Genomic DNA, 27,005 nt, shown 5'->3' with positions numbered 1-27,005 from the left:
ACACAGCAGCCCCCCCCCCCCATCACTTTCACTTCTTCCGCGAGCAAAATCCGCGCATGCCCTGGCAGGACCTCACGCCAGGCACGCCCCTCACCTGCGTCAAGCGGGCGAAAGATTTGGAGAGATGCTCGGCGTCCGAGGTCGTCCTGGCAACAGCAGCGTCACCCGATTCCGGGCGTTGCCATTGGCCGGGAGAGTTCGAGAACCTCCGAGAAAGCGGAAGCGGAAGCCGCACGTGGAGCCGGCGAGTAGCCGCCGCAGATTCTGGAAACTTCTGCCTATTGTCATCGGGAAGTCTTTTTTTTCCCCCCTCGCTGGAGGTGGCGAGTTCCGCGCGCGGGTGGGGCGCGTGAGCGTGGCATCTTCCCGCAGCGGATCCTCTCCCTCCTCTCCTCCCCTCCCGCGTCTCTCGGACTGACTTGGGAGCAGAAGGCAGAGCGAGCGGTTGTTTCCTTCCAGGAGTGGCCGGTAAAGCTACCCAGTCATGGCTGTGGTGGGCTTTGATCTAGGCTCGCAGAGCTGCTACATCGCGGTGGCGAGAGCAGGCGGAATAGAGACCGTGGCCAACGAGTTCAGCGACCGATGCACCCCGTATGTAGCCGTCAGCTGAGAGTTTGACGCGGAGGGTGGGCTGCGAGGGATGCGGGGTGGCTGGGGGTGACGAATCGCCAGGAAAAGGGGAGGGGGAGGCAGTCCGTCCTCAATAACGGGGCTTGTCAACTCAGAAACGTGGAAATAAACGTTATTTATGGGGATGGGGATGGGGTTTAACGTTGCAGATTCATTCCAGGTTCTGCGGCTGGCATTCGAGGTAGAATAGAATAGGAATAGGATAGAATGGGAATGGGAAATAGAATAGAATAAAATAGGAATAGAAAATAGAATAGAATAGGAATTAGGATAGGATAGAATGGGAATAGGACATAGAATAGGAATAAGAATGGGATGCGATGGGGATAGAATAGAATTTAATTCTTTATTGGCCAAGGAATTTGTGTGTCCAATTTATTTATTTATTCACGAAGCATTGGACCTGGCTAGACTAGTAGCACTCCCTTTTTATAGCAGAGGTGGGGGGTTATTTTGGTCTTATTTCTTAATCTGTCTCCCCCACCCTTTTTAAGAGCACTTATTCCCTTTTTGTTCAAAGTTCTTATTGTAAGGATGCTTTTGCAAGTTGGTATCCTCTTTGTAAAGCTCTGGAGATTTCTCTGGAATAGTCGTGCCTACGAGCATCCTCCTCCCTTGTTTAAGAAAAGATCGGAGTAATGGCTGCAACTGTCTTTCAAGCCTATGTATTCCCCCGCTGGGGTTATTTTACACCTCATCAGTGTAGCCTTATTACACCCTTTCTCTGTAGTTCATGCAGGGAAAATGAAATGAACAAAAAAACCCAACAACCATCCCACCCTCTCAAAATAGCAGCGAGTAGAGGTGCTATATGACTGGCGGATCTGTTATGGTAGGTAGGATGACAGGGGTATTTTGATTTTTGGTCTTTTCTTTTTGGTGTTAGCTAACGAGTGGGATGCTGCTGCAGTACCTTTCCACAATTTGTTGCCTAGGCATATTCCCTGGATAATGAGCTGCTTCCACTTGTGATGTTATGAAGGAGGTGGGAGGGGAGGGTGATGAGGGAGGTGGAAGGAGGAGCCTGCTGGTTTCTGAGGAGGCAGGATACCGTAAGATTAGACCAACTTCAACTAGAATCTGGAAGGTTCTGGAGTTTTCCCGTATTAGATTAAGATAGGGAGTAAAAGACAGGGAAGCATCCCCTCCATCCCGAAAGGTTAGATTTTTCTTTGCCCAGGGCATTAGAGGATCTTGGGGGAGAGGAGGTATCAGACTGACATATCCATGATATTGGGATGTCCACTTATTTGCATATTCAGAGATTGTTGAGGTGTATTCCTGCAGGAATTAAATTAAAATTAAAGTCATGATCCTCTATTAAGTATTTAATACTATAAAATCCAAAATTATGGATTTAATGGATTGTATTTTAGAGTGGAATAAGTAATGTTTATAAACAAGGTGAAAAAGGGTGTCATAGTTTGTAAAAGGGGTGATTGGACACAGCTAAGGTATACAATGACATTTCTTAGGATCTATGATATGCAAGCTGCTTCCCTTGCATGCAGAATTTCAGTATGTAATTAACATAATTTTGATTATAATAACTTTATAATTTTGATCTCAGTGATATGATTCCCCATTTTTAGTTTTTAACTTTAATATGACTGTTCAGATGTTCTAATCTTAACCTATCTTCTTGAATCCAGGATATAAATAGAGGTGTATTCGAATCCTCAAAATTTATGATGGGGCCTGTAGAAGAACTACTCTTCTTAAAACTATGCTATGTAATCCTCATTTAATTTATTATCAGTGCTATATAAGAATAAGCACTGTGTATTATGAAGGAAGCAAACTCAACTCAAATTTCATTTCCACATTGTGCTTTCTGTAATCTAGTGGACTGTTTGCATACATGGAACACAACTGTCTTTAGATTTAAGCTTTTTTTTAAAAAAATCAATTAGTTCAGGGTTGCCCACAAATCCTTGTTTCTCTAAATCACGGATGTCCAATTCGCATCATCACATCCTCACGTGACTCTTGCGATGTTTTTCCCCTTCGCAGAGCTGGGGTAGGCATGACCTGCGCTTGACGCATCTGGCCCACAGGCCGCCAGTTTGACACCCCTGCTCTAAATCCTGATCAAATGTAGAGAATTCTAGCCCTTAAAACAGTTTAAATTGTCAGTGTTGCCAGATTGATATTTGTTTCTAACTGCATTAATGTTAAAATTCTTAATTTTAATTTTAACACATCAAATGTAAATCTTTGCATAAAATAACTATAATGTTAGCAATTGTTCTTGTTAAGGTATCTGCACTGTTGGCTTACTTGTAAATTCTTCAGAATTTTCAAGGAAATACTAAGTATAATGACTTGGTGTTTTTATACCTTCGTATGTCTTATGAATAAATTTTCCAGTGATGTTGTTTTTATATCACTTTTCAGTTCTGTAGTATCATTTGGGTCCAAAAACAGGGCAATTGGAGTGTCAGCTAAAAATCAGGTAAGTTGCATTCTGAAAAGAGCAAGATAAATGGTATTGTATTTTTGGTATACAAATTATACAAAGGTATGATTAATAAATACATCATAGTAATTTTTTGGAGTAAAGCACAAAGTAAATGGTTCTGCTGTACTGTCTAAATCCAAGAACTAAACCATAAATCCAAGATTTCATATTTATCAAAATAGTCATCTTTAATATGTCTTCCAAATATGTTATATTTCCAGTATCCTGCCTTCATATGAAGGGCACTAGATGTTTAGTCATGATCAAGAACCGAACCATAACACACAAGGTGTGTATGTTGGCATCAGAGGTGGTATTCTGCCAGTTTGGCCTGGTTCACTTGAACCGGTAGCGGAAATCGCGGGTGGCTCCGCCCACCAACCCCAGCTCTATGCTACCCCATTTAGGCACTTTTTTAATCCGAAGCACATGCACGGAAGGCTGATCGCATGTACAGACGGGGCGCGTGCGCTCACATTTGTGAACTGGTAGGGAAGGTAAGTGAATACCACCCCTAATATTGGTGAGTTCAAAATTAAAATAGGGGGCCAGTGGGTCCCCATGACACTTCTCTAAATGTAAATGAATAGCTGCCCAATTCCTATGAGGTAGTATAATAACAACAGTTTGATCAGATCCACATTTGCTTCAATATAAAAAGAAAAATATAATTAGGGCAAGAAGTTAGAAATATTTTTTTCTCTCCTTTCATCCATAAATTTACTATTATATTTTAATTAGCAATGGAAAATTATGTGTGATTTTTTTTTTAAATCACTGATGCTTCTGTCTCTTTTTACAGCTAATTACACATGCTGACAACACAGTATATAATTTCAAGAGGTTCCATGGTCGTGCATATAATGATCCTTTTATTCAGAAGGAAAAGGAGAATTTGAGCTACTGTGTAGTTCCAATGAAAAATGGGAGTGTTGGGATAAAGGTAAAAATGTCAGTAATATATTTACAATTTCCTGAGCAAAAACTAAACCAGTTGTGAAAAGATTATGGAGATGAAACAAAACTAGCATTGACTTGCTTTCTATTTCAAAATAAGGTTTGGGAGGAGTGTTGGAAATTCAGTGTTTAAAAAGCAACAGTGAGGTGTTTGAAATGCTGCTTAGCTTACTTCCCTCTTATTTCTCCAGGTAACATATATGGATGAAGAACATTTATTTAGTGTAGAGCAGATAACAGCTATGCTGCTGACTAAGTTGAAGGAGACAGCTGAAAATAACCTCAAAAAACCTGTAACAGATTGTGTTATTTCAGTAAGTAAAGTGACTAAATTTTAAGTTTAGTTGAAATTTTTGTTCATCTAATAGTTTCTCGAACAATGTAAGCAACTTTGAATATATCTTGAATCTGAAGGCAAAGTAGAACTGTATGGCAGTGGTGGGTGAGCATGTAAAACTTCATTTGCTTATGTGGGGGAGCTAGGTTGCATGTGTGAAATCATCCCCTCCACCACCATCCTGCGCCGCTGCTGAAAAGTAATATCTAAGGTTTTTAATGTATTTATTCATTTATTATCTCACTTTTATTACTTTATAAATAACTCAAGGCAGCCAACGTTCCTAATACTCCTTCCTCCCGTTCTCCACGCCACAACCAACTTGTGGGGTGAGTTGGGCTGAAGACAGTGACTGGCCCAAAGTCACCCAGCAGGTTTTCACAATATCAAAAAATGCACATTGAGTATCTGTTCAAGTTACAAAGACTTAAATCAGATAGTGAATACTTTAAAAGATGATCAAACTCATTTTGTAAAATGCGGTTGGTTTTTTATAGGAACCGATTCCCCCCCCCCCCCAGCTTCTCAGCAAATGATTTGATATTGGGTAGTAGCATTCTATATAATAGTTTTGCTATAAAATAGTTTTGGTGTAGTGATTAATGCATTAGGTTAGAAACCAAGAGTTCTAGCTCCGCCTTGGACATGAAACCACTTGTGTGACCTTGGGACCAGCCCTAGGGAGAAAACAATGACAAATATTATATAAAATGAAAAATATCATTCGTTTTAACTTCTATTTTAAGCATTGCTTAGTACATTCCTAAAGGGAAATTATTTCACTCACGAAACGTGAATGTACTTGTGGAGAACTTCATAGCTAGTTAAAATCATGGGACTTTTATTTCAGAGGAATTGAGTTTTAAAACACAACATTTCCCTCATGGATATCTGGTTTACATGGGTGTAATTGCTTTCTTCAGGTGCCATCATTTTTTACTGATGCTGAAAGAAGATCACTGCTTGATGCAGCTCAGGTTGTGGGGCTAAATTGTCTCAGACTAATGAATGATATGACAGCGGGTGAGTAACTTAAGATCACTTCACATTTATTTCTAGCAGAATCTACACATGGACTTAATAGTTTTCAATAATAAAACTACGTAGAAACCAAGATGATGATAGAATAATAATCCCTTACAGTAATACAAATGTTGCACACTGATCAACATTATTGTCAAGCTGCGTCCCGGGTTTGCCACAGCAGGGAGGAGCAGGACACAGATGACGGAGGGTGTCGGGATTGCTGTCGCAGTGATCATGGAGCACCGGTGACCCTCTGTGTGTGTGTGTGTGTGTGTGTGTGTGTGTCAGGTGACGGACATGACTCAGCTATGCGGCGGGGAGGTGTGGCAAGGTTGGCAGCTCCTAGCCACAAGCAGCTTGGCGGCAGCAGGGACAGCTATGGATGAGGCGCGGAGGCATGGCAGCGCAAAGAACAGCTGTTCCAGCCCAACAATCAGCTGGGCCGGAACTTCAGCACATGCTATGTACCGGGACAAGGCCAGCACAGGGAAGATGCGTGGCTTGCCTATTTAAGGGCACTGGGAGGTGGAAACTCCCAGTGCTCGTTTCGCATCTAACAGACTGCTTACTGACTGTTTTGCTGCTGCATGACCTCATTGTGTGACTGAGTCAAGCTGAATAATCCCAGTGTGTTACCTCATGGGTGACATTTTCATCTTGTGTCAGTCTGGAGCTTGGTCTTTTGAGAATTATTAGTTTTCATAAGTCCTTTATGGTGGGCATTGATCTGTTTTTGGTGGTATGGAGCCACAAGAAAAAGACATTCTGCTGCTCCAGCCCCTTTAATCTCTTGGTAATGTGGAAGTGTTTACAAATGTTGTCTGGGAACATGTACCTATGAGTTGTTTCCACATGAAGGTCGTCCAGAAATTACCTTGGGAACCAAACTAAAGAGGCTTTTATAGATAAAAACCAAGAAGTTGAATTCCACATTTAGTGGATGGGAATACAGCTAGTCCTTGACTTACGACCACAATTGAGCCCCAAATTTCTGTTGTTAAGTGAAACATTTGTTAAGTGAGTTTTGCCCCCTCTTACGACCTTTCTTATCACAGTTGTTAAATAAATCACTGCAGCTGATAAGTTAGCAACCCTGTTGTTATGTCTGAATCTGGCTTCCCCATTGACTTTGCTTGTCAGAAGGTTGCAAAAGGTGATCACATGACCTTGGGACACAGCAATGGTCATAAGCATGCACCAGTTGCCAAGCATCTAAATTCTGATCACATGATCCTGGGGATGCTACAAAGGTGCTAACTATGAAAAGTGGTCATCAGGCACTTTTTTCAGTGCTGTTGTAACCTTGAATGGTCACTAAATGAACTATTGTAAGTTGAGGACTACCTGTAAAGCATCTCAATATTTGAAGCCCTCAAGTTGTTCAGTTTAGCTTCCATTGGTATGCCAAATTTACATAGTTACTGTACTTTACTGGGACTGTCCTTGAAGACCATCCAAGAGCTGCAATTGGATGCAGCTGTCTGCCAACTAAGCAAAGATGAGTTGCCACAGCTATGTAATACTTGAACTGCAGGATCTGGATTGGTGTGCACATTTCCAAGTCAAGACATTCAAATTCTCCATTGTTTCTCTCCTATGCTAATGTAATTGAGCTCTTGCTGTATATAACACAGCACTTCTCAGCCGTATGTTCTTCAGATATATTAAATCAGCAGTCACCAACTGGTGGTCCGTGACCCACTGGTGGTCCGCGAGAAAATCTTTTCATTTTTGCATTTTTTTTATATTGCACTAAATCAGGGATCCTCAAACTACAGCCCCAGGGCTGGATACGGCCCGCCAAAGGAATGACTCCCATTCGCTGACTGGATGGGGTCCTCCAGGCACTTAGCTTGGCTGCCTATTTAGGATTTTTTTTTTATTTTTTTTTTAGGATTTTATTTATGATTTATAGGCCGCCCTTTTCCCTGAGGGGACTCAGGGCGGCTTACAATACATGGGAAGGGGGGTGCAACACAAAAAACATAAGACAGTGCATAAATAAAAATAAAACAATAAAACGCAACTTTCATTCAACATTCGGGTGGGGCGAATCAGAACCTTATCCCCAGGCCTGACGGGATAGCCAGATCCTAAGGGCTGTGCGGAAGGTCTGGACGGTGGTGAGGGTGCGAATCTCCACGGGGAGGTCGTTCCAAAGGGTTGGAGCTGCTACTGAGAAGGCTCTCCTCCGCGTAGTCGCCAGTCGGCACTGACTGGCGGATGGAACTCGGAGGAGGCCTAATCTGTGCGATCTAATCGGTCGAAGGGAGGTAATCGGCAGGAGGCGGTCTCTCAAGTACTCAGATCCACTACCATGGAGAGATTTATGGATGGTAAGTAGCACCTTGAAGCGCACCCGGAGATCAACAGGTAGCCAGCGCAGCTCGCGGAGGATAGGTGTTATGTGGGCGAACCGCGGTGCGCCCACAATCACTCACGCGGCCGCATTCTGGACTAGCTGAAGTCGCCGGATGCTCTTCAAGGGCAGCCCCATGTAGAGCACATTGCAGTATTCCAGCCTAGAGATCACGAGGGCTCGAGTGACTGTTGTGAGGGCCTCCCGGTTCAGGTAGGGTCACAACTGGCGCACCAGGCAAACCTGGGCAAATGCCCCCCTGGTCACAGCCGACAAATGATGGTCGAAAGTCAGCTGTGGGTCCAGGAGGACTCCCAAGTTGCGAACCCTATCTGAGGGGTGTAAAATTTGACCCCCCAGCCTGAGCGATGGAACACTGGCCAAATTATTGGGAGGAAAACACAACAGCCACTCGGTCTTGTCTGGGTTGAGTACCAGTTTGTTAGCTCTCATCCAGTTCTTAACGGCCTCAAGACCCCGGTTCATCACGTCCACCGCTTCATTGAGTTGGCACGGGGCGGACAGATACAGCTGAGTATCGTCCGCGTATTGGTGGTATTTTATCCCGTGCCTCCGAATGATCTCGCCCAGCGGTTTCATGTAAATGTACCTCCAGCCCTTCCCTCCTTGGTAATCCAGGCACTTCAGTGAGTGTTATGTGAAAATTTGGCTGGGCTCCTCGAAAGGCAGAGTTTGCAGGGGGCCGATCTAGCGCCCGGGCTGGCTACAAGACAAACATTCATTCTTGGCCGTATTTAAGATTCCTAGCTACAATGGAGAGCAAACATAGGGTTGACCCCGGGTACTTCTCTAACAGGCGGCCAAGCTAAGTGCCTGAAAGACCCCATCCCATCAATAATTCATATTAATGGTCCGCATGATTTAAAAGTATGAGTTTGGTGGTCCCTGAGGTCCGAAAGGTTGGTGATCCCTGTGTTAGACTACAGCTGCATCAGCCCTCACTTGCATTTTACTGGACACACGGAAGTTAACACTGAATTATTTCTTATTTCTTTTTGTTTTACAGTGGCCCTGAACTATGGAATTTATAAACAGGACCTTCCAGTTGCAGAAGAAAAGCCACGAATAGTGGTGTTCATAGATATGGGCCATTCAGCAATTCAAGTATCAGCCTGCACTTTTAACAAGGGAAAACTTAAGGTAAACTGAGTTTAGAAAAGAAGTGCAAAGTTGGCTTTATATGAAGTCCACTTTTATGGATGGTCCAATGAAGGGCCAATTGTAAATGTGTTGGATTAAATCTGTAGGAATGTAGGTTGAAGTTATCATTCAGCCACAGGGATCATTGGGTGACTTTTGGCCAGTTATTCCTTTTTAGCCTCATCTTCACAGTTTTAAAAATTAGGATATAATTAGAGAATATTCCACTATATCCTGCCTTCAGCTCTCAAGAGAAAAGGCAGAACATAAATAAATAGATAAATATCAAAATAAAAGTGAAGGGAGTGCTATATATTCTCCTAGGTTGTTTCTTGCACATTGAGAAGAGACAGTAAATAGCAGACAGCAAACAGATAAATGAAGAAAACATCTATGTGATGAAGTAAAAATGAATGTAAAAGGTAAAATTTGTTTCGGCATTCTAGAGTAAGAAAATGGAAGTGGGGAAAAAAAGAAAAAAATGCATGCTTGCAAAATGTTGCATTGGAATTCATATCTGTCAGGTTTCGTTATAGTCTCTGTTGGAGAAATACGTAACTTGATTGGATGGGTGGAAACGTCTGATTCCTGGCCATTCTGTTTGCCATGCCTTGAAAACACTAATAAATCCATACTTAAGCATTGACATTATTCTTAAAGAATGTTAGGTGATGGGATCATCTGTTTGGCTTAACATCTGTAGTAAGAATGTTTCATACATGGATGATAACGGTATAGATGATAACAGTAATTCACATTCTGTTCTTTTTCTTCAAATTAGGTTCTTGGCACAGCTTTTGATCCCTTTTTGGGAGGAAAAAACTTTGATGAAAAACTGGTGGATTACTTTTGTGCGGAAATAAAATCCAAGTACAAACTAGATCCCAAATCAAAAATACGAGCCCTCCTTCGTTTATATCAAGAATGTGAAAAGCTGAAAAAGTTAATGAGCTCTAACAGCACAGATATTCCACTTAATATTGAATGTTTTATGAATGATACAGATATCTCTTCAAAGATGAATAGGTAAGTGATGAATGTGGCTAGAGTATTTTTTTTTAAATCATTTTGCTGGTTCAGGCTGCAATCTAGCTGTTTCGTCTTTTCTCCCACAACAGCCAGCCAGAAGAACACTGAATGCAATAGAACCTTCTTTCTCTTGCTTATAAATTTTTGTTCAGTTCATAAATATAGAGGCTGCCTCATATATAAATTACAGTTGGGAAGATGTTGCTGTCATGCTGAATCCATAGAGACCCTGTTACTTATGACTTCCCTTTGTACTCTAGAAGCTCATCAAATTTATAAAAAAAAAACTTATGTTGATGTAGATAAACTTTGCTTTGAGAACACTGTCTTGGATATGGGCATCTTATTGTTTCTCATTGCTGCAGAGGATTTTATTATTCTCCATTACTTTTCAAGTTTTGCTTTGATCCGGCCGTTCAGAAACTTAGTACTCATTCCTTTGTTCACATGTGTTGTTGTCTATAGTATACATAAACATACCAGGTAATCTACATTCAAAACACGAATGAGAAAGCTATCAATTTCCTTAGTCTTCGCAACAGGCATTTTAGAATATATTATTCTTAATACCTTCTCACTATTTTCATAAAGCTGTAGGTTCAAGTAAACAACCTTTCAAGGCTAACTGGGATATTTGGAATGTTGAGCATTTGTTGTAACATTTTGCTATAAGAGAATTGAATTGAATTGAATTGAATTCTTTATTGGCCAAGTGTGATTGGACACACAAGGAATTTTTCTATGGTGCATTTCCTCTCAGTGTACATAAAAGAAAAGATACATTTGTCACGAATCATCAGGTACAACACTTAATGGTAGTCATAGGGTACAAATAAACAATCAAATCATACTAGAAAACAAACAGTATAAATCGTAAGGATACAAGCAGCAAAGTTATAGTCATACAATCATAGGTGGGAGGAGATGGGTGATAGGAACGGTGAGAAGATTAATAGTAACAGTAATGCAGACTTAGTAAATAAATGGGCATTGTTACTCAGTTTTCAGAAATGATTTAGTCTCATATTAGAACATGGTTCAGGGTTAGGTTGGACTAGTTCTGGAGTACTTAAGTGGCTGTTTTTGAAGTTGGGATGGCCCATTCGTAAGTTAGAAAATTTGTCACATTTTTCATACCTATTTATATGTTTTTTATTTTAGATCCCAATTTGAAGAATTATGTGGTGATCTTCTGCAAAGAATAGAGATTCCCCTTCGTTCCTTGATGGAGCAAATCCAACTCAAAGTAGAAGATGTGAATGCTGTTGAAATTGTGGGTGGAGCCACACGTATGCCAGCTGTTAAAGAGAAGATAGGGAAGTTTTTTGGCAAAGATGTCAGTACAACCCTGAATGCAGATGAAGCTGTTGCAAGAGGCTGTGCTTTGCAGGTATTTCCAGGAAATCAATTTTTAAATCAGAAGTAGGGCTGGGTGGATAAATATGTTTAGTTCTCTTCACAAATTCATCCAAATCTTTTTATGGCTTTTTTGCATGCAAATTAAGCAGAAAGCAAATGATAAGAACAAGGATTAAGCTAACCTTGTTATCATTGCTTATTTGTACTTAAATACCACTAGGATACTGAACAATTGATTATTGTGGAAAAAGTCTCCATGGAAAAACTGTTTATTTAAAGTCAGGCTGAAGCAATAAGAAAGCTTAATCAGTACTAAATTTATTTTCATGAAGTAGTTGGTTTTTAAAAGAATAGATTTTGGAAGAAATTGTAATTAGGCATGGCCAACAGTGGTGGCGCTTAAATAATGGTGCCTCATAAATTCTGTAATCTTTTCTCTCAAGTTAAAAATAGGGAACTTGATAAAGATATACATGGATTCCAGTAGAAATAATTCCCCTTTCTATAGGGATTGTTGGTGTAAAAACATGTTCTCCTGAATAACATCTGTGTTTTTCTTTTCTAAAATAGTTTTAATTTAATAATAAGCAGAAAAACAAGAATCTTTTGACACATAAAACCCTATTAAGGCTATTAGTTCCTCCCTTAAGCTGGATTTCAGATACCAATTTAAAAGTTTGTGGATCCATATCATCTTACTTAATTTTAAATCATTCTTTCTTTAAGGTTTTGCAAAAACCTTTCATTATTGCAGTTTTAGGCTAATGGGATTACTGTATTTTTTGGAGCATAAGAGGCACCCCCCCCCCCAAAAAAAAGAGGGTGTGTCTTATAAGGGTGTGTCTTATAAAATGCCTTATGAGGCATTTTTGGCCTCGTGAAACCCTGCCCCGTGTATCCCATTTTTCTCAAAAATGGATGCACAGAGAGTTTGGGAGGCCTGCAAAATGCTCCTGGGGGCTGGGGAGGGCAAAACTGAGCGAAAAATGGGCCCATTTTTTGTTCAGTTTTATCCTTACCAGCCCCCAGGAGCACTCTACAGGCCGTTCAAAGTCTCTGCACGCCCCATTTTTTGCTCGTTTTTGCCCTCCCCGGCCTCCAGGAGCCCTTTGCAGGCCTCCCAAACTCTCATTTTTCACAAAAAAACGGGGTGGGCAGATGGTTTGGGATGCCTGCAGAGTGCTCCTGAGTGCCGGGAAGGGCAAAAACTTTTTTAAAAAAAATTTACCTCTTCAGAATCTTGGTGCGTTTTATAGTCTGAAAAATACGGTAACGGGAAAATTTTGCTCTGTGGATAATAGTAAGCTTAAATAAAGAAAAATTTGATAATAGTATTTGTTGAAGAAAATATAATTTATTACTCTGCTGATATGTTGAAATTAAAATATTCTCTTATAAATCTCCTTTGTAACATTAGGCTTTGTAATAAATAGGCAGAACACTTTTTTTCAAAAGTAAAATTATCAGTTCTCACTTTCTCTTATAAACTACTTTAATCTGACTTCTTGGAAAGGCAATAACAAATCGCCTTGTATTGCATTTTCATTTTCCAGTGTGCAATTCTGTCTCCAGCTTTTAAAGTTAGAGAAATCTCCATCACAGATGCAGTTGCATTCCCAATATCATTGATGTGGAGTACAGAGACTGAAGATGGGGATGGGTGAGTCATGATATCAAATTTCATGTTTCTCTGCAATAGCCCTGTAATGTAAATACTGCCTCCTAAATGGAAGCTATCACATTTGACTGAATCCTTACAGAAGAGTCAACCAAGAAATTAAGTCATAAATATTATTGAGTAGTCAGTGATCCCAGTTCAGTGGTAGCCACTTGAGGTGAGGACAAATTCAGAAATCTCCTTGATCTCCTGTCATAGTTTTTGTAACAATTTCATTCATTCAATTCAATTTATAGAGCCGTCTATACCACCAAGGCTTGTAATAGTACAACTAAATAGCAGTTGCAATAGTGATATGTGAACTGGAGCAGGTCTTCTCATGCTTGTTCACATACCTTTCAAAATGTATTTGAACTCATTTGTCACCATCATCTGTGACATTGATTTTAATACTCAGCCTTTTAGACAATATAAATTTGTCAGTTGTATGTTGCAATTATACTAAATCTTTCATATGAGAATAAATTGGCAGGTATGACTACATTGCCAGGTTCAGATCTTAATTATCTATTGCCTGAGGCTTCAGCTTATTTGCATTGGATTTTCTGGAATAGATATTTATAAAAGGGATTTCTCATTGCAAAAGCTCTTGAAATGAGTGGGAACTATGTGAACATTCTTCGTTAGCTTCCTATTTTGTTCATGCTTGATAATTGTTGTTAGTTGCAAAGTCATGTCCAGCCCATTGCGACCCCATGGACAACATTCCTCTAGGCCTGTCCTCTACCATCCTCTGGAGTCCATTTAAGCTCACGCCTACTGCTTCGATGACTCCATCCAGACACCTCATTCTCTCTCACCCCCTTCTTTTGCCTTCCATCTTTCCCACCATTAGGCTTTTCTCCAGTGAGTCCTTCATTCTCATTAGGTGGCCAAAGTATATGAGTTTCATCTTCAGAATCTGGTCTTCTAAAGAGCAGTCAGGGTTGATCCATAGAACCTTGATAGTAGAATCTCCTAATAGCAAATTCCTTTTGTTCTCAAAATTATTAACAATTGGGGAAAGAGTTGTACTGAAATATTGTACTTATGCACAAGAATTGAAATGTTAGATTATTCTCTCACTATATCCAGTCAGTGTACAAAGTAGAGACTAATACGGGCTGTAGGAAGGAATTAAAAAAAAACAATTTGAAGGTGCCCCTCTCACACCCACTCACGCAGCTCACACCCACTCTTAAAGCCCTGGGCACAATACAGCTCAATGCCATCCCAGAGCCAAAAGGGATTCCGGAATTGAGGATAAAATGTTGCATGTATTATCTTCTGTACTTTTTATTTAGTATGCATGCTATTTGATTAAAATGGGCAGTCATATAGGACTCATGAATAAATAGATAATTAAACAGTTAGGATCTGGCAGAGCAATAATAATACAATAAGACTACTTTTACATAGCTACTTCCAAATCCTTTTCCTCCTTAATTTAACTAGGATTCATGAAGTTTTCAGCAGGCATCATGCAGCTCCTTTTTCCAAAGTCTTGACATTTTACAGAAAAGGACCATTTGAACTCCAGGCATTTTATTCTGATCTCAGTAATGTCCCATACCCTGAAAAAAAGATAGGTAAGTGCTTGTGTATGTAATAATCTCCAGACGTTTTTAATATTATTGGATATAGGAGGGATATTTGCAATATTTGGCAATTCAGGAATATAACATTGTGTGCCCATTCTGGCCCATGCCACATCAGGGGTGATTTGTTTGTGAGAGAAAATATCCTGATCTGAAAATAGTTTACATGTTCAGATTGATTTACTTCCAGAATCTGCAGACCGTCTTAAAATGGCACAGGCCAGAGAATGAAGCAGAACATTCTGGAGTTTCCAGGAATGATCTGTTCCTCAATCATGACATTTTCATATCATTGTTAGAATAGCTGAATAAATTAACAACAACAAAAATAACTTCCATAGGAAAGGATTTTAACAACGTTCATAGACAATACAGGTACTCCTCGACTTACGACTACAATTGAGTCCAAAAGTTTTGCTGCTAAGTGAGACAGTTCTTAAGAGAGGTTTGCCCCATTTTATGAACTTTATTGCCACAGTTGTTATGTGAATCTCTGCAGTTGTTAAATTAATAATATGGTTGTTAAGTGAATCTGGCTTCTTGTCAGAAGGTAGCAAAAGGAGATCACATGACTGCAACTGTCATAAATATGAACCATTTCCCAAGTATCTGAAATTTCATCATGTGACCATGGAAATGTTCAATGGTCGTAAGTGTGGAAAACAGTCATGAGTCACTTTTTTCAATGCTATTATAACTTTGAACAATCACTAAATGAATAGTTGTAAGTCGAGGACTACCTGTATGTATTTATTTTACTGTTTTGTTTATGCAACTAAGTGAATTCTGAACAATGAATAACTTTTATTTGCAACACGAGTATTTATAAAAGGTCCACAAAACTTGCAATAATATAAGTGAAAACCATTGTGCTGTATGCTGTTACTGTAGTTACTGATGCTACTTAAAGAGATCTATGTAGAAAAGCATTATTTAAAAGAAATAAGACAGTTAAGTGCTGGCTGATAAACTTTTGAAGCTACAGGCCCTTTTTATAAAATGGAAATAGTTTTTTTTTCATAGAATTATATGCCAGTATGTTTGGGAGAAAATTGATTTGCTGCTAATAAACATAGTAGCAGTATTATACATTTCCATCTGTCATGAATTCCATTATTGTTACTTAGCATATTATGTTTAGCGTATTTTAGCATTCATGATCAGAACAGAAATTCATTTGGAACATTCCCTCTATTAGTACAAAATATGTCTTGATAATCTGCCATTTTGCAACATACAGCACTAAATTAATAACAAGATTATATAACAAATCATGGGTGGGGTGGATTTTCTATCTCCTAAAAAAAACAACTTGCTGTAGGAAACTCTTCATACTTCATAGTTTTGGAAATCTAACCTTTTCTTATATATTTGTGATTGTTTTCTTGCATTCAGGCAAATACAGTATCCAGAACATTGCATCTCAGAATGATGGCGAAAAAACTAAAGTCAAAATTAAAGTTCGCATCAATAGCCATGGCATTTTTAGTGTCTCTACTGCATCAATGGTGGAGCAGATGAAAATGGAAGAAATTGAAAGCCTCAATACTGAGGCTGAAATAGAACCTCAGAGTCAAAAACCTGAGAACTGTAATGTAAGTTGGTCTCCTTATATAGAAATTTTAGAATATTCTTTATTAAAATTAGCGATGGTAGCATTTCAAAACATAATAATCAAAATGCATTAAGGGTGGGCACTAGGAACATTTGTTGTTTCTTGAAATTTTCCAAATTCTAAACAGGGATGGATGAAGGTACCAAGTGCAAAAAACTGTTTAAAATTGAGTTTAACCTGAATGGGCTTCAAACAAATGTTTGCAAACTATCAACAGAGAACAGCTATTGGAGCAGTACAGTTATTACAGACTGTAATTTATTTTTGTTTTCCTCGGTAAGGGATTTTGAAACTTTAATCCACAATATCTGAGAGCACAAGATTATCTAGCAAAGTTCCCAGGGTTTATTGATGGACCATGGCAGCGATGATGAACCTATGGCACGCGTGCCACATGGAGTCATTTGTCAGGGCACATGAGGCGCTGCCCTGTCAGCTAGCCAGCGCGCATGCGCATGCTGGCCAGCTGAGTTCACCCCTTTTTAAAGCCATTTTTCGCCCTCCCCAGGCTCCAGAGGCTTTATAGGAGCCTGGGGAGGGCGAAAAGAGCCTCCCCCACCCCACTGGAGGCCCTCCAGAGGCTTCATGAGCTTCCCTGAAGCCTCCGGAGTGCAAATAACCGGCCCTACGGGCAAACCGAACATTCAGGAACACACTTCTGGTTTGCTTGGAGGGTCGTTTTGACAGCTCTGGAGGCTTCAGGGAAGCCTCCGGGGAGCGGGGGAGGCTGTTTCGCCCTCCCCAGGCTCCTATTAAGTCTCTGGAGCCTAGGGATGTCGAAAAAAGCATGCAAAAAATGGGGGGGGGGTGCCTGTAGTGCGTGCATGTGCACTGGGGGGGTCGCACATTGCATTATGGGTGCGGCACACCCGTACATGACACCCCCTGCACTCTCCCCACTTATGGCACGCGAGCCAAAAAAGATTTGCCATCGCTGGACTAGGGGTTCTATACATCATGAGTTCAAAGTGCTGACTCCCTTCTGCTACGAGTCTCAGTTAACGGGTAATTGGGGGAAATGACATTTTGTAGAATTGCTACCAATCAGAATAGCTGATTGATACTGAGTGACAAATTTTTCTGCACCTTGTCTTGGAATAATTCAAAAGTGCCTGGGTATTAGATAGCTTATTCATTAAAAGAAGGCATTTCCAGCTCAAATCTGGGAAGAGAGATCATTCTGCAGCATCAAGAGGAGAGTTAGAAATTGTGATAGATTATATAATTTTCTCGGTATTAGTGATTCATCTATCTAGGAACCCAGAACAGAAAGAGAGAGAGAGAGAGAGAGAGAGAGAGAGAGAGAGAGAGAGAGAGAAATTTGCATCCATTTTATGATGTGCAGAAATCCTCCTTTGTATTTCAGAGGTATCAAATGTTAAGTGTATTTTGGTTCCTTAATGGCTTTTTGTTGTTACATTTTCACATATTTTGTGCCTGGGCTCCCATTTCAGAAGAATATCCAGCAAGACAACACTGAGGTTGGACCTCAGTCCCAGGTACAAACAGATAGTCAGCAAACATCACAGCCTCCCCCTTCTCCTGAGGTTCCCTCTGAAGAAAATAAAATCCCCAGTGGTGAAAAAGTGAGTGTCTTTTAAATATGTTCTGTTGGAGGGGAAATGTAAGCCTACATAAAAGTAATCTCATATAAATGATAATCTACTGGTGCTCTGGCAAATCCGCATTAGCTAGATCTCATGGAGGTGCAATGTTGAAATTGCACCCAAGAGAAAAGTACAATACTGGGACAAACTGGATTCTGTTATACAGGTTTTTTTTCCTTTAGGTCATGATGTAATTGTGGTATTGTTCACTCTAGGGAAATGAAAAGAAAAGTGATCAACCTCCAGATGCTAAGAAACCCAAAATAAAAGTGAAAAATGTTGAGTTGCCTATTGAAGCTAATTTAGTATGGCAGCTTGGGAAGGATCTGCTGAATATGTACATTGAAACAGAGGTATGTTAAATGATCTTCAGCATCTATATTCTGTTTTTTTTCCCTTTTAGTTGCAACTTTGGTTCTAGGAAATGTGTTGTTGTTGCGAAGTTGTGTCCGACCCATCACAACCCCATGGACAATGTTCCTACAGGTTTTCCTGTCCTCTGCCATCCTCTGGAGTCCATTTAAGCTCATGCCTACTGCTTCAATGACTCCAGCCAGCCACCTCATTCTCTGTTGGCCCCTCCTTCTTTTGCCCTCAATCTTTCCCAGCATTAGGCTCTTCTCCAGTGAGTCCTTCCTTCTCATTAGGTGGCCAAAGTATCTGAGTTTCATCTTCAGGATCTGTATTGAGGATCTGTATTGAGGATCTCCTAGGAAATGTATTGAGGCTAATTAGTAGCTGAAAAAAAAATTGAAAATGAACATTTCACTGATCAGTTAAAACTGTTGAAGATGAGAGTATGTTGATTTTTATATCAATGATGGGGGTCATTTCCATATTTATTAGATAAGGGTTGTTGATACCATTTTACTCATGTTTAGGGTTGTTGACCCTGACACCATGGGAAATTACTATGCAATCTAAAGCCTGATTGATTAGGTATTGTACACCAAGTGTAGATTAATTTCTTGCCCCTCCATGAGTGGCAGTTGACTTAGTTGAATCCGTTCCATGAATAGGAAGGGTATGGAGTCCAATGAATGTTCAGCCTTTACAGCTTACATTTTGTTAATTGTCAAATTTTACCTCTCTGTATGTTGATCAAAAATATTGTATAAATACTCAAAGCCTACAATAGGTGCAGTTGACATTTGATGCTGTAAACCTGGTCAATCTTTCTGTGCATGTTTTTAGGTGCTCTCGTTATTGTCATAAATTTGTTATGTGCGATAGAATGCTGTTTGCTGCATTATTATCTATCAAAGTTAGTGTTTAAATGAAAATCACAGCTTTACAACATAGAATGTGTCTTGCGAATCATTCACTGAGTTGTTAATAAAACCTTTGAAGAGATTTAATTGAAGAGGCAATTATACTGTACTACTTAATATTGTTCTGATTACTGTTTTTTTGTAAATAGGGCAAGATGATAATGCAGGACAAATTGGAGAAGGAAAGAAATGATGCAAAGAATGCAGTTGAAGAATATGTTTATGATTTTAGAAACAAGCTGTCTGGACCCTATGAAAAATTTGTGTGTGAGGAGGTAGTTGTTTTATTTATTTAAAATTATTTATTCAAAATATATCATCTAGAAAGCCAGTTAGGATATTTACAGTGCAAAAATTAAAAATAACCACTCATTGATAGCACAATCATTTCATGTGCTGGGTAGGAATTCTCTGGGTAGAAGTGCAACATACTATAAGGTATCTGATTGAAAAAGGGTAGTTCATTTAATCTTCATTTAAAGACATTTACACTGGCTTTAGTTTTTATCATCACATCTTTCAGTGGCAAATTCTTAAATTTGCATTTAAGATTCCATTGTTCACTTCTATTCAGAATATGTACCAACTTTCTGCTTGTTTACTCATTTTCTTCCTCAAATGTATTGATTGTGATTACTATTTTATATATGATTAAGAGCAATTTTGTATTATGAATGCAACTAATCAACTATTAGCTGGTGGGCAGCGATGATAAATAAATAAACTTGTTATTCTTGTTTAGGATCGCAAGAACTTTTCTATGCTGCTGTCAGAAATAGAAGATTGGCTATATGAAGAAGGAGAAGACCAAGCTAAACAAGTCTACATGGATAAATTGACTGAGTTAAAGGTATAGCTAACTTTCATTTTAGGTTCCACCACAAAACCGCGGTAGACTAAATCGCGTGTGACTAAAGCGCGGTGACAAAACCGCCCTGTCAAAACCGTGCGACAACAGCGCGCCGACAGAAGCGCGCTGTAACATAACCCTAAAAATAACCCTAAAAATAACCCTAAACCTAACCCTAAACCTACCCTAAACCTAATCCTAAACCTAACCCTAAACCTAACCCTAAACCTTACCTTAAGTTAAATCGCGCTTCTGTCGGTGCGCTGTTGTGGGCGCGCTTTTGACATCGCGGTTTTAGTGCCGCGGTGTTGTCGGCACGCTTTAGTCTACCGTGGTTATGTCATGCCATGTCATTTTATATGTTGCGATTTTAAAAGTATTACTGATTGCTGAAATGACCTGTTCCTGTTCTGATCTCTTTTAGAAATTTGGGACTCCCATTGAAATCAGATATCAAGAAGCAGAAGAGCGGCCAAAGCTGCTAGAGGAACTGGGGCATAAGCTTCGCATATATGCTGGGATTACAGAGGAATATAAGAACAAAGTACATAATTGTAGTTATAATACACACTTGAACTGTGAAGTGGTCTGAATTCTTTTTGTACAATGTATTCTGATCAGTGGGGCATGGCATTACTTAACCATTGATTTTTTTTTTTACAGTTTACAGTTATATAGACCCCACTGCTACCAAAACAATAAGTTGTAAGAAATCCCAGATTTCAGAGAATTATCTTGAAATACCATGGTTATCATTCTGGTGCGAGACAGTGGGGCTTTTTCAATAGGTGGACACAAAATAGAAAATTGAGTTTTAATAATTAGGCTGAACTGTTCTAATTAGCTCACCGTTCGGCTAAAATGAAACCTGGAACTTTTGATTGTTGCAGGTTTGTCCAAGACAAATTCCAGAAGAATGTTGTGAGGATTGTTGTTCATTGGTCTCCAGATCCAAACCTGCCCGTTTTGATCTGTGTACAGATAACTTAAACCTGGCAAATAGCTCATCCATGAGCTATTTGGACTATCCCTAAAAGTCACTCATAAAGCGAAGGGCCAGCCAAGCAAATCTGATTCCTAATCTAAATCTTTCTGGCTTGGTGGACCAGCAAAAGGGGGTGGTTTGAGGAGAGGATGGTTCTGTGTGAGTGGCACAAGTCCATGAAACTTTTCACATGAACACGCATGAGAGCCTGCCACTTGCACAGATGGAGCTACATGTGCACAATGTTCTCCCATCATTTGCAGAGTCTGGTTCCTGGCCCAGGGGCTGGGGACCCCTAATCTAAAGTATAACAATCTAATGACTCAGTAAGCTGCAGTTCTAAAAAAAAATCTCAACAATTTAGTGATTGCTTACCTCACTTAAGTAGTGAGCCAACATAATAAGCAATCTTATTTCTTATATAAAAAGTCATAAATTTGGATGTATGGAAGTGTGGCCTTATAATAAGTGGCTTTGATTAGACTGAGTGGAAGGAACAGTAAAAATATACGTGATTAACTTACATTTTGAGTTTAAATTAATTATGATTATTTATATTTTATAGTCACCCATGCCCTGGTCACCTCCCATTTGGGTTATTGTAATTTACTCTACATGGATCTGCCTTTGAAGAGCATCCAGATGCTTCAGTTGGCTCAAAATGAAGCAGCCATATAGTGAAAGCTGCACTGGTTGCCAATTTGCTTCTGGGTACAATTCAAGGTACTGGCTATCATTTTAAAAAGCCTAAATGGCTTGTGAACTGGTTATTTGATGGACCATCTATCCCAGAGCTGGTTTTTTGCCATTTCGGCCCGGATCGGGCGAACCGGTAGTGGCAGCAGCAGGGGGCTCTGCCCACCCACCTGGACACTTCTGTGCAGGCGCAGAAGTGTCGCGCACAAGCAAACGTAGTAAAAAAGAAATGGAAACTCACCATTGATCTCTCCCCAATACCTGGCCCAACAAAGCAGAAGGCAGGACATATTGCAGGTCCCAACTATCAAGGAAGTACATATGGAGTGATCTCAAAAAAGCTTCCTGCCATTGGAACATCATTCTTTCAGGGATAAGATTGGCGCCCACCTTATTTTTCCACAATGCCTTGAAGACATGGTTTTGTCAGTGGATTTGGGAGCCTCGGAGCTGATCAAGTGACTTATCTGATTACTGTTATGGGGTATGATGGGGGGTAGCCTGGAGTTACTGTATGTGAGTTGGGGGGGGGGCTATATACATTTGTTTAATAAATAAATATTATTGGCAAATAAAATAGCCCTTAATTGGTGAACACGAATATTAGTGCTGATACTGAAAAACTTGAGGTAGCCTTGGAAAAAATGCTTATAGCAATAACTAACATACTGCATTTTTGTTTCAGGATGAGAAATATATTCATATTGATGAAAGTGAAATGAATAAAGTAGAAAAGTGTATCAATGACACAACAGAATGGCTAAACAACATTATAAATATCCAAGCTAAACAAAATCTTGATCAGGATCCTGCTGTGCGTGTAAATGAAATCAGAAGAAAACTGAGGGTATGTTTTAATTATGATGCAGATCTACATGCCAAAGAAAAAGATAAATTCCTTGAAATCACATAATGTTTCTTATGATCCATTTTTCTGGTCACGTCTAATTTAAATCTGGTCTGAATAAAAAAAGGACAGAGCATAACAAAATATAATGGTATTAGAATAAAATTAAATAGTTGCACTCTCTCTTTATTTCTTATATGACTTATGCCAAAATGAGGTGGGTAAATTGAGCAAGATAAAAATGAGTGATGTCTGGTATTATTATTTGTTTATTTAATGTCTACAAGTATGTATTGTAATTTCTTCAGTTATTGAGAATCAGTAGGGCTCCTGCATTTCTTAGTAAACATACTTGTCCTGCAAAATAATTTTAGCTTTACTTTCAGTCATCACATCTAACTCAAGCCTAAATAAAAGCAAAATGTTTGCTTTTTGGACTCACACAGGGAGTTGCATTGTGTCACTCTTGTAATGTTTCTCTCTTGTAGGAAATACATGGTTTATGTGACCCCATTGTTAACCAACCAAAGCCACAAATAGATTCTCCTAAACAGGAAGCGCCACCAGATGCATCTTTGATTAACAAAACTGAAGAATTAGAAGAAGAAATCAAAAACATTGAGACCACGCAACAGAATGGCGATTGCCATATGAATGAAAGCCCAGTTAGCATGGACTTGGACTAGCTTATTGCATTTCAGCGGGAAATTTCATTGTGGTAACATGTATTATGTGATATTAGGGAACATATGTTTGGGGAGTTATTTATATTTTGAAATTCTGTTGTATTATGTGGGGAATGAATATATTTACAAGCTAGAAGTTGAAATCATGATCATTTTAAAAGGAAAATTGCCTTGGTAACTTTCAGATTCCTGTGGAATTGTGAACACTGACTAAAATCTTCTGTGCAGGAATTTAACCCTTTGTATCAATTAAGGCTAAAGTGTCTTGAAATTGTTGCAAAAGGCACAGCTCCTTTGAAATGAGTGCACTTAGACCTTTTGTAGATGCCAAGGTAGTTTTTCTTTTTGTTTCCAATTTTGTTATGTTTCTTCCATTGAAAAGGCATTCGATCAAAAAACAAAATGAAAGCCAAGCTTTAAAAAGTTATTTCTATCATTGTCGGAAACATTTGCTTAGAAGATGAGGACAAGTATGTGAAGCAGCATGCACAATTGCTTACATTTCACTTTCATGTGTGGAAAACCAAATGAAGGTATAATACATGGGTTTTGTTGTTGGTTCCTGTGATGCCTTTAGTGAGCTTTAATAAAGTTCATGAAAATGGTTATAATTCTTAAAACATTGCCTTTGTTTGTTTGTCCTACTCAGTTTCCTACCTTTGCCTTGGAAGCCAACAGTTAGTAGGACACAATATTTTTAAAAGTCTCACTTAAATTCAATCAAAATTGAGTATTTCTTTGCTAAACTGATTCCATCAATATACATGCAACAAACTCCAGCTCAAGCTTTGATCTCAGTTTCTGGCCTCTCTGGCAAGACTATCCTCATCTTCACATTAAGAGTTTACTACATAGTGAGAGGGGAAGTATAGAAGCAGCACCCATTCTGTTCTTATGATCCAACTAGCAGGATACCTGTACTTCGCTATGAAACCACGTGATCGGGCCAGCCCGCGGGCTGGATGAGTCACGTACTGGCCACACCCATGTAAGGAAACTGGCAGTTGGAACAGAATTCCTTTCATATGGAGAGGGGGAGTAGAACAACTAACTCCTTAGCATCGACACGTGTTAATATAATACTGCATAAGGAATGCTGATGATCTGATGGTCATTTCAAAAAATCCTTTCTTAGCAAGCACTAGAAGCCAAGAGGAACATACATGCTTATGTTATATATATATATATATATATATATATATATATAGATAGATAGATAGATAGATAGATAGATAGATAGATAGATAGATAGATAGATAGATAGATAGATAGATGATAGATAGATATAGATATAGATAGATAGATAGATGATAGATAGATAGATAGATAGATAGATAGATAGATAGATAGATAGATAGATAGATAGATATAGATACTTAAAGTCACAACCCCTGGTATGCCCAAGTGTGGGAGGAAGGTCACACTTCCACTCTCTGTCATTAGGCTCGTCACAAGAGTCCATCCAGACAGAAACCCAATATTTTTACTGTTGCCTTTTGTTATATTTGTGTTTTTATTTGTGCTGATAAATAAATAAAGGAAGACTAGTATAGATCTATTTCAAGCTATTTAGCTCTCATCAGCTAGCCATATCCTTACTGGGATTCGAACCTGTGCTCTATTGCCTCCCAGGCAGGGAGTTAACCATTTGAGCTACAGAGAACGACTCCTTTTATCAGCCAGCCAGGGTGGGAGGTATATACTTAAAGTCACAACCCCTGGTATGCCCAAGTGTGGGAGGAAGGTCACACTTCCACTCTCTGTCATTAGGCTCGTCACAAGAGTCCATCCAGACAGAAACCCAATATTTTTACTGTTGCCTTTTGTTATATTTGTGTTTTTATTTGTGCTGATAAATAAATAAAGGAAGACTAGTATAGATCTATTTCAAGCTATTTAGCTCTCATCAGCTAGCCATGGCTAGCTGATGAGAGCTAAATAGCTTGAAATAGATCTATACTAGTCTTCCTTTATTTATTTATCAGCACAAATAAAAACATAGATATAGATATAGATAGATATAGATATATATTTCGTGTCACAACCCCTGGTAAGCCCCAATTATGGGAGGAAGCTAACAGCTTCCATTATCTGTCAATCGGCTCGTCACAAGAATCCATCACGACAGAAACCCAATATTTTTACTGTTGCCTTTGTTACACATTTTGTGTTATATTTGTGCTGATTTATTTCCTTCCTTTATTTATCAGCACAAATATAACACACACACACACACACATATATATATATGCATGCATGCATGCATACATACATACATACGTGTGTGTGTGAATAAGGATCACATTTGTGTGTGTGTGTTTGTGTGTGTATATTCAAAAATGTGATCAGGCCAGAAAAAGGTTCCTGATACGATTGATATGAATCCCTATGGATCACAGGTACTCTTCACCCTGCTTTCCCTCTCTATGTACATGCTGTGTTGAAACAGGCATGCACGCAGGTCAAACTAACTGTATTGTTACATTTGATGGCAGCAAGAAAAGAAAAATTCTATTCTTACGAATTGACCAAAACAAAGAGATACTCTTCAAGACTGCCATTGCAAATAACTCTTCTTGAATAAATTTGCTAATCTTCAAATTTCAACCATAGTAAATGACAGACAAAAAAAAATATAAGCAGATGTTGGTAGCTTCATTTCAACTAAAATGAAAAACTTAGAAACAAACTGGGAATTTCTGAAAGGTAAAAAGTTTTCAAAAGAACCTGTATGATAACGCAGCAGAAAGTGCTAGCTTTGCTAGAGAGTGTGAGCAGGTCATTAATGAAGAATTGGATTAAAAATTTATGGTGATAGTGACAAAACACAAGACCTTTGCTTTAATGAGCTGGTGGGGAAAAGGCGTCCCTTAAAGCAGTGGTCTTGAATTTAGGATTTTGCACGTGACCTTTTATGCATTTTATATGTGGTAAATTGGGAGTAGGATTGTATCTATGTGCAGTACCACATAAATTTAGTCTACTAAATCCAAAATGTTAAAGGTCAATTAAGTATTTTATTGTGGTAGTTTGAGGAAAAAAGAATTAAGAATAAAGCAGAGTTGATAGGTAAGGACACTAGTTTGAATTAGGGGAATAGAATAGAGGTGAATATGTTTGAGTATTGCACAGTAAGAAACAATGCAAAAAAGTTGAAAATAAAAAGTGAAGTAAAACAAACAAAACTAAGGTTGAGTTCTACATTTTGTGAATAGTTCAGATGATAATTTCAACTGTTTGATTCAGATTATTTCCATGTAATATTTCATTGATAAAAGCTAATGGAAGAAAAATGAAACCATTGGAACAAGAAGCCAATGCCACCTTAGGAGTTGTGAAGGTAATCTTCAAACATCCAGATAACCACAATATTTTTTATTACTTTATTTGCATCACACTTGGGTAGTGTTTATTTTAAAAAGCTTTACCTTGTCACAACCCAAGTGTCTTTTGGTAGCTTACAGTATATAGAAAACAAGGATTAAAACTTCCAAGCTCAGGTTAAAACCAATCTCAATAACCACAATAAATTTCTGACACACGACCATGAAAAAGGATACAAAAGTAAAACAAAAATCAAGAACCAGATAGCATTCAATGTAAATTTAATAAACTGATATCCAAAATACGGTTTTTAACATTTTGTGGAAAGCCAGCAAGGAGACGCTTAACCTGATCTCCAGCAGGAGACTATTCTGGTTCTACAACCAAAACAAAAAATAAAAAAAACAGCACTTTCTAGATTCTACACACATACATGTGATGTCTTTTCAGAAACGTGGCATGCCATTTCTCCCTGAATGTTCTAATACATTAGTCTGAGGCCAATTGATGCTGGTGCTGGAGGTATTTAAATGCCAAGACAAGTAGCGTT

The 27,005-nt window shown here is 39.0% G+C and overlaps 1 protein-coding gene across 6 annotated transcripts; it reads left to right on the top strand.

The window, feature by feature from the left end:
* Positions 1 to 210: 210 nt before the first annotated feature.
* HSPH1 (heat shock protein family H (Hsp110) member 1) lies at positions 211 to 23,751 on the top strand. Of its 6 annotated transcripts, none has more exons than XR_004255601.1 (18): positions 211 to 591; positions 3,028 to 3,085; positions 3,894 to 4,034; positions 4,240 to 4,362; positions 5,309 to 5,408; positions 8,798 to 8,931; positions 9,713 to 9,957; positions 11,122 to 11,350; positions 12,873 to 12,979; positions 14,432 to 14,565; positions 15,970 to 16,169; positions 17,644 to 17,775; positions 18,012 to 18,149; positions 19,217 to 19,342; positions 19,810 to 19,917; positions 20,342 to 20,461; positions 21,468 to 21,625; positions 22,284 to 22,364. XR_004255601.1 is itself a non-coding variant. In XM_032219405.1 (18 exons), exons 1-18 carry the CDS (start codon positions 485 to 487, stop codon positions 23,129 to 23,131), a joined length of 2,562 nt encoding a protein of 853 aa, XP_032075296.1. In that variant the 5' UTR covers positions 212 to 484; the 3' UTR covers positions 23,132 to 23,751. The 6 variants fall into 6 exon arrangements, 5 of the variants coding, with proteins under 5 accessions (XP_032075300.1, XP_032075301.1, XP_032075296.1 ...); XM_032219405.1 differs by lacking the exon at positions 21,468 to 21,625 and adding an exon at positions 22,934 to 23,751 and having other exon boundaries at positions 212 to 591; positions 22,284 to 22,445; XM_032219409.1 differs by having other exon boundaries at positions 21,468 to 22,332.
* The last annotated feature ends 3,254 nt before the right edge of the window (positions 23,752 to 27,005 follow it).

The sequence above is a fragment of the Thamnophis elegans genome, chromosome 6, assembly GCF_009769535.1.
Source record: "Thamnophis elegans isolate rThaEle1 chromosome 6, rThaEle1.pri, whole genome shotgun sequence".
NCBI lineage: Eukaryota > Metazoa > Chordata > Lepidosauria > Squamata > Colubridae > Thamnophis > Thamnophis elegans.
This window is presented reverse-complemented; position numbering and strand designations above follow the sequence as displayed.

Bases quoted from the DNA above. Each gene is read 5' to 3' on its own strand.
- HSPH1 (XM_032219405.1), top strand. From the start codon at position 485: ATGGCTGTGGTGGGCTTTGATCTAGGCTCGCAGAGCTGCTACATCGCG. The intron at 9,958-11,121 runs GTAAGTGATGAA...TTTTTATTTTAG, and splicing joins ATCTCTTCAAAGATGAATAG to ATCCCAATTTGAAGAATTAT. The intron at 12,980-14,431 runs GTGAGTCATGAT...TAATTTAACTAG, and splicing joins GAGACTGAAGATGGGGATGG to GATTCATGAAGTTTTCAGCA.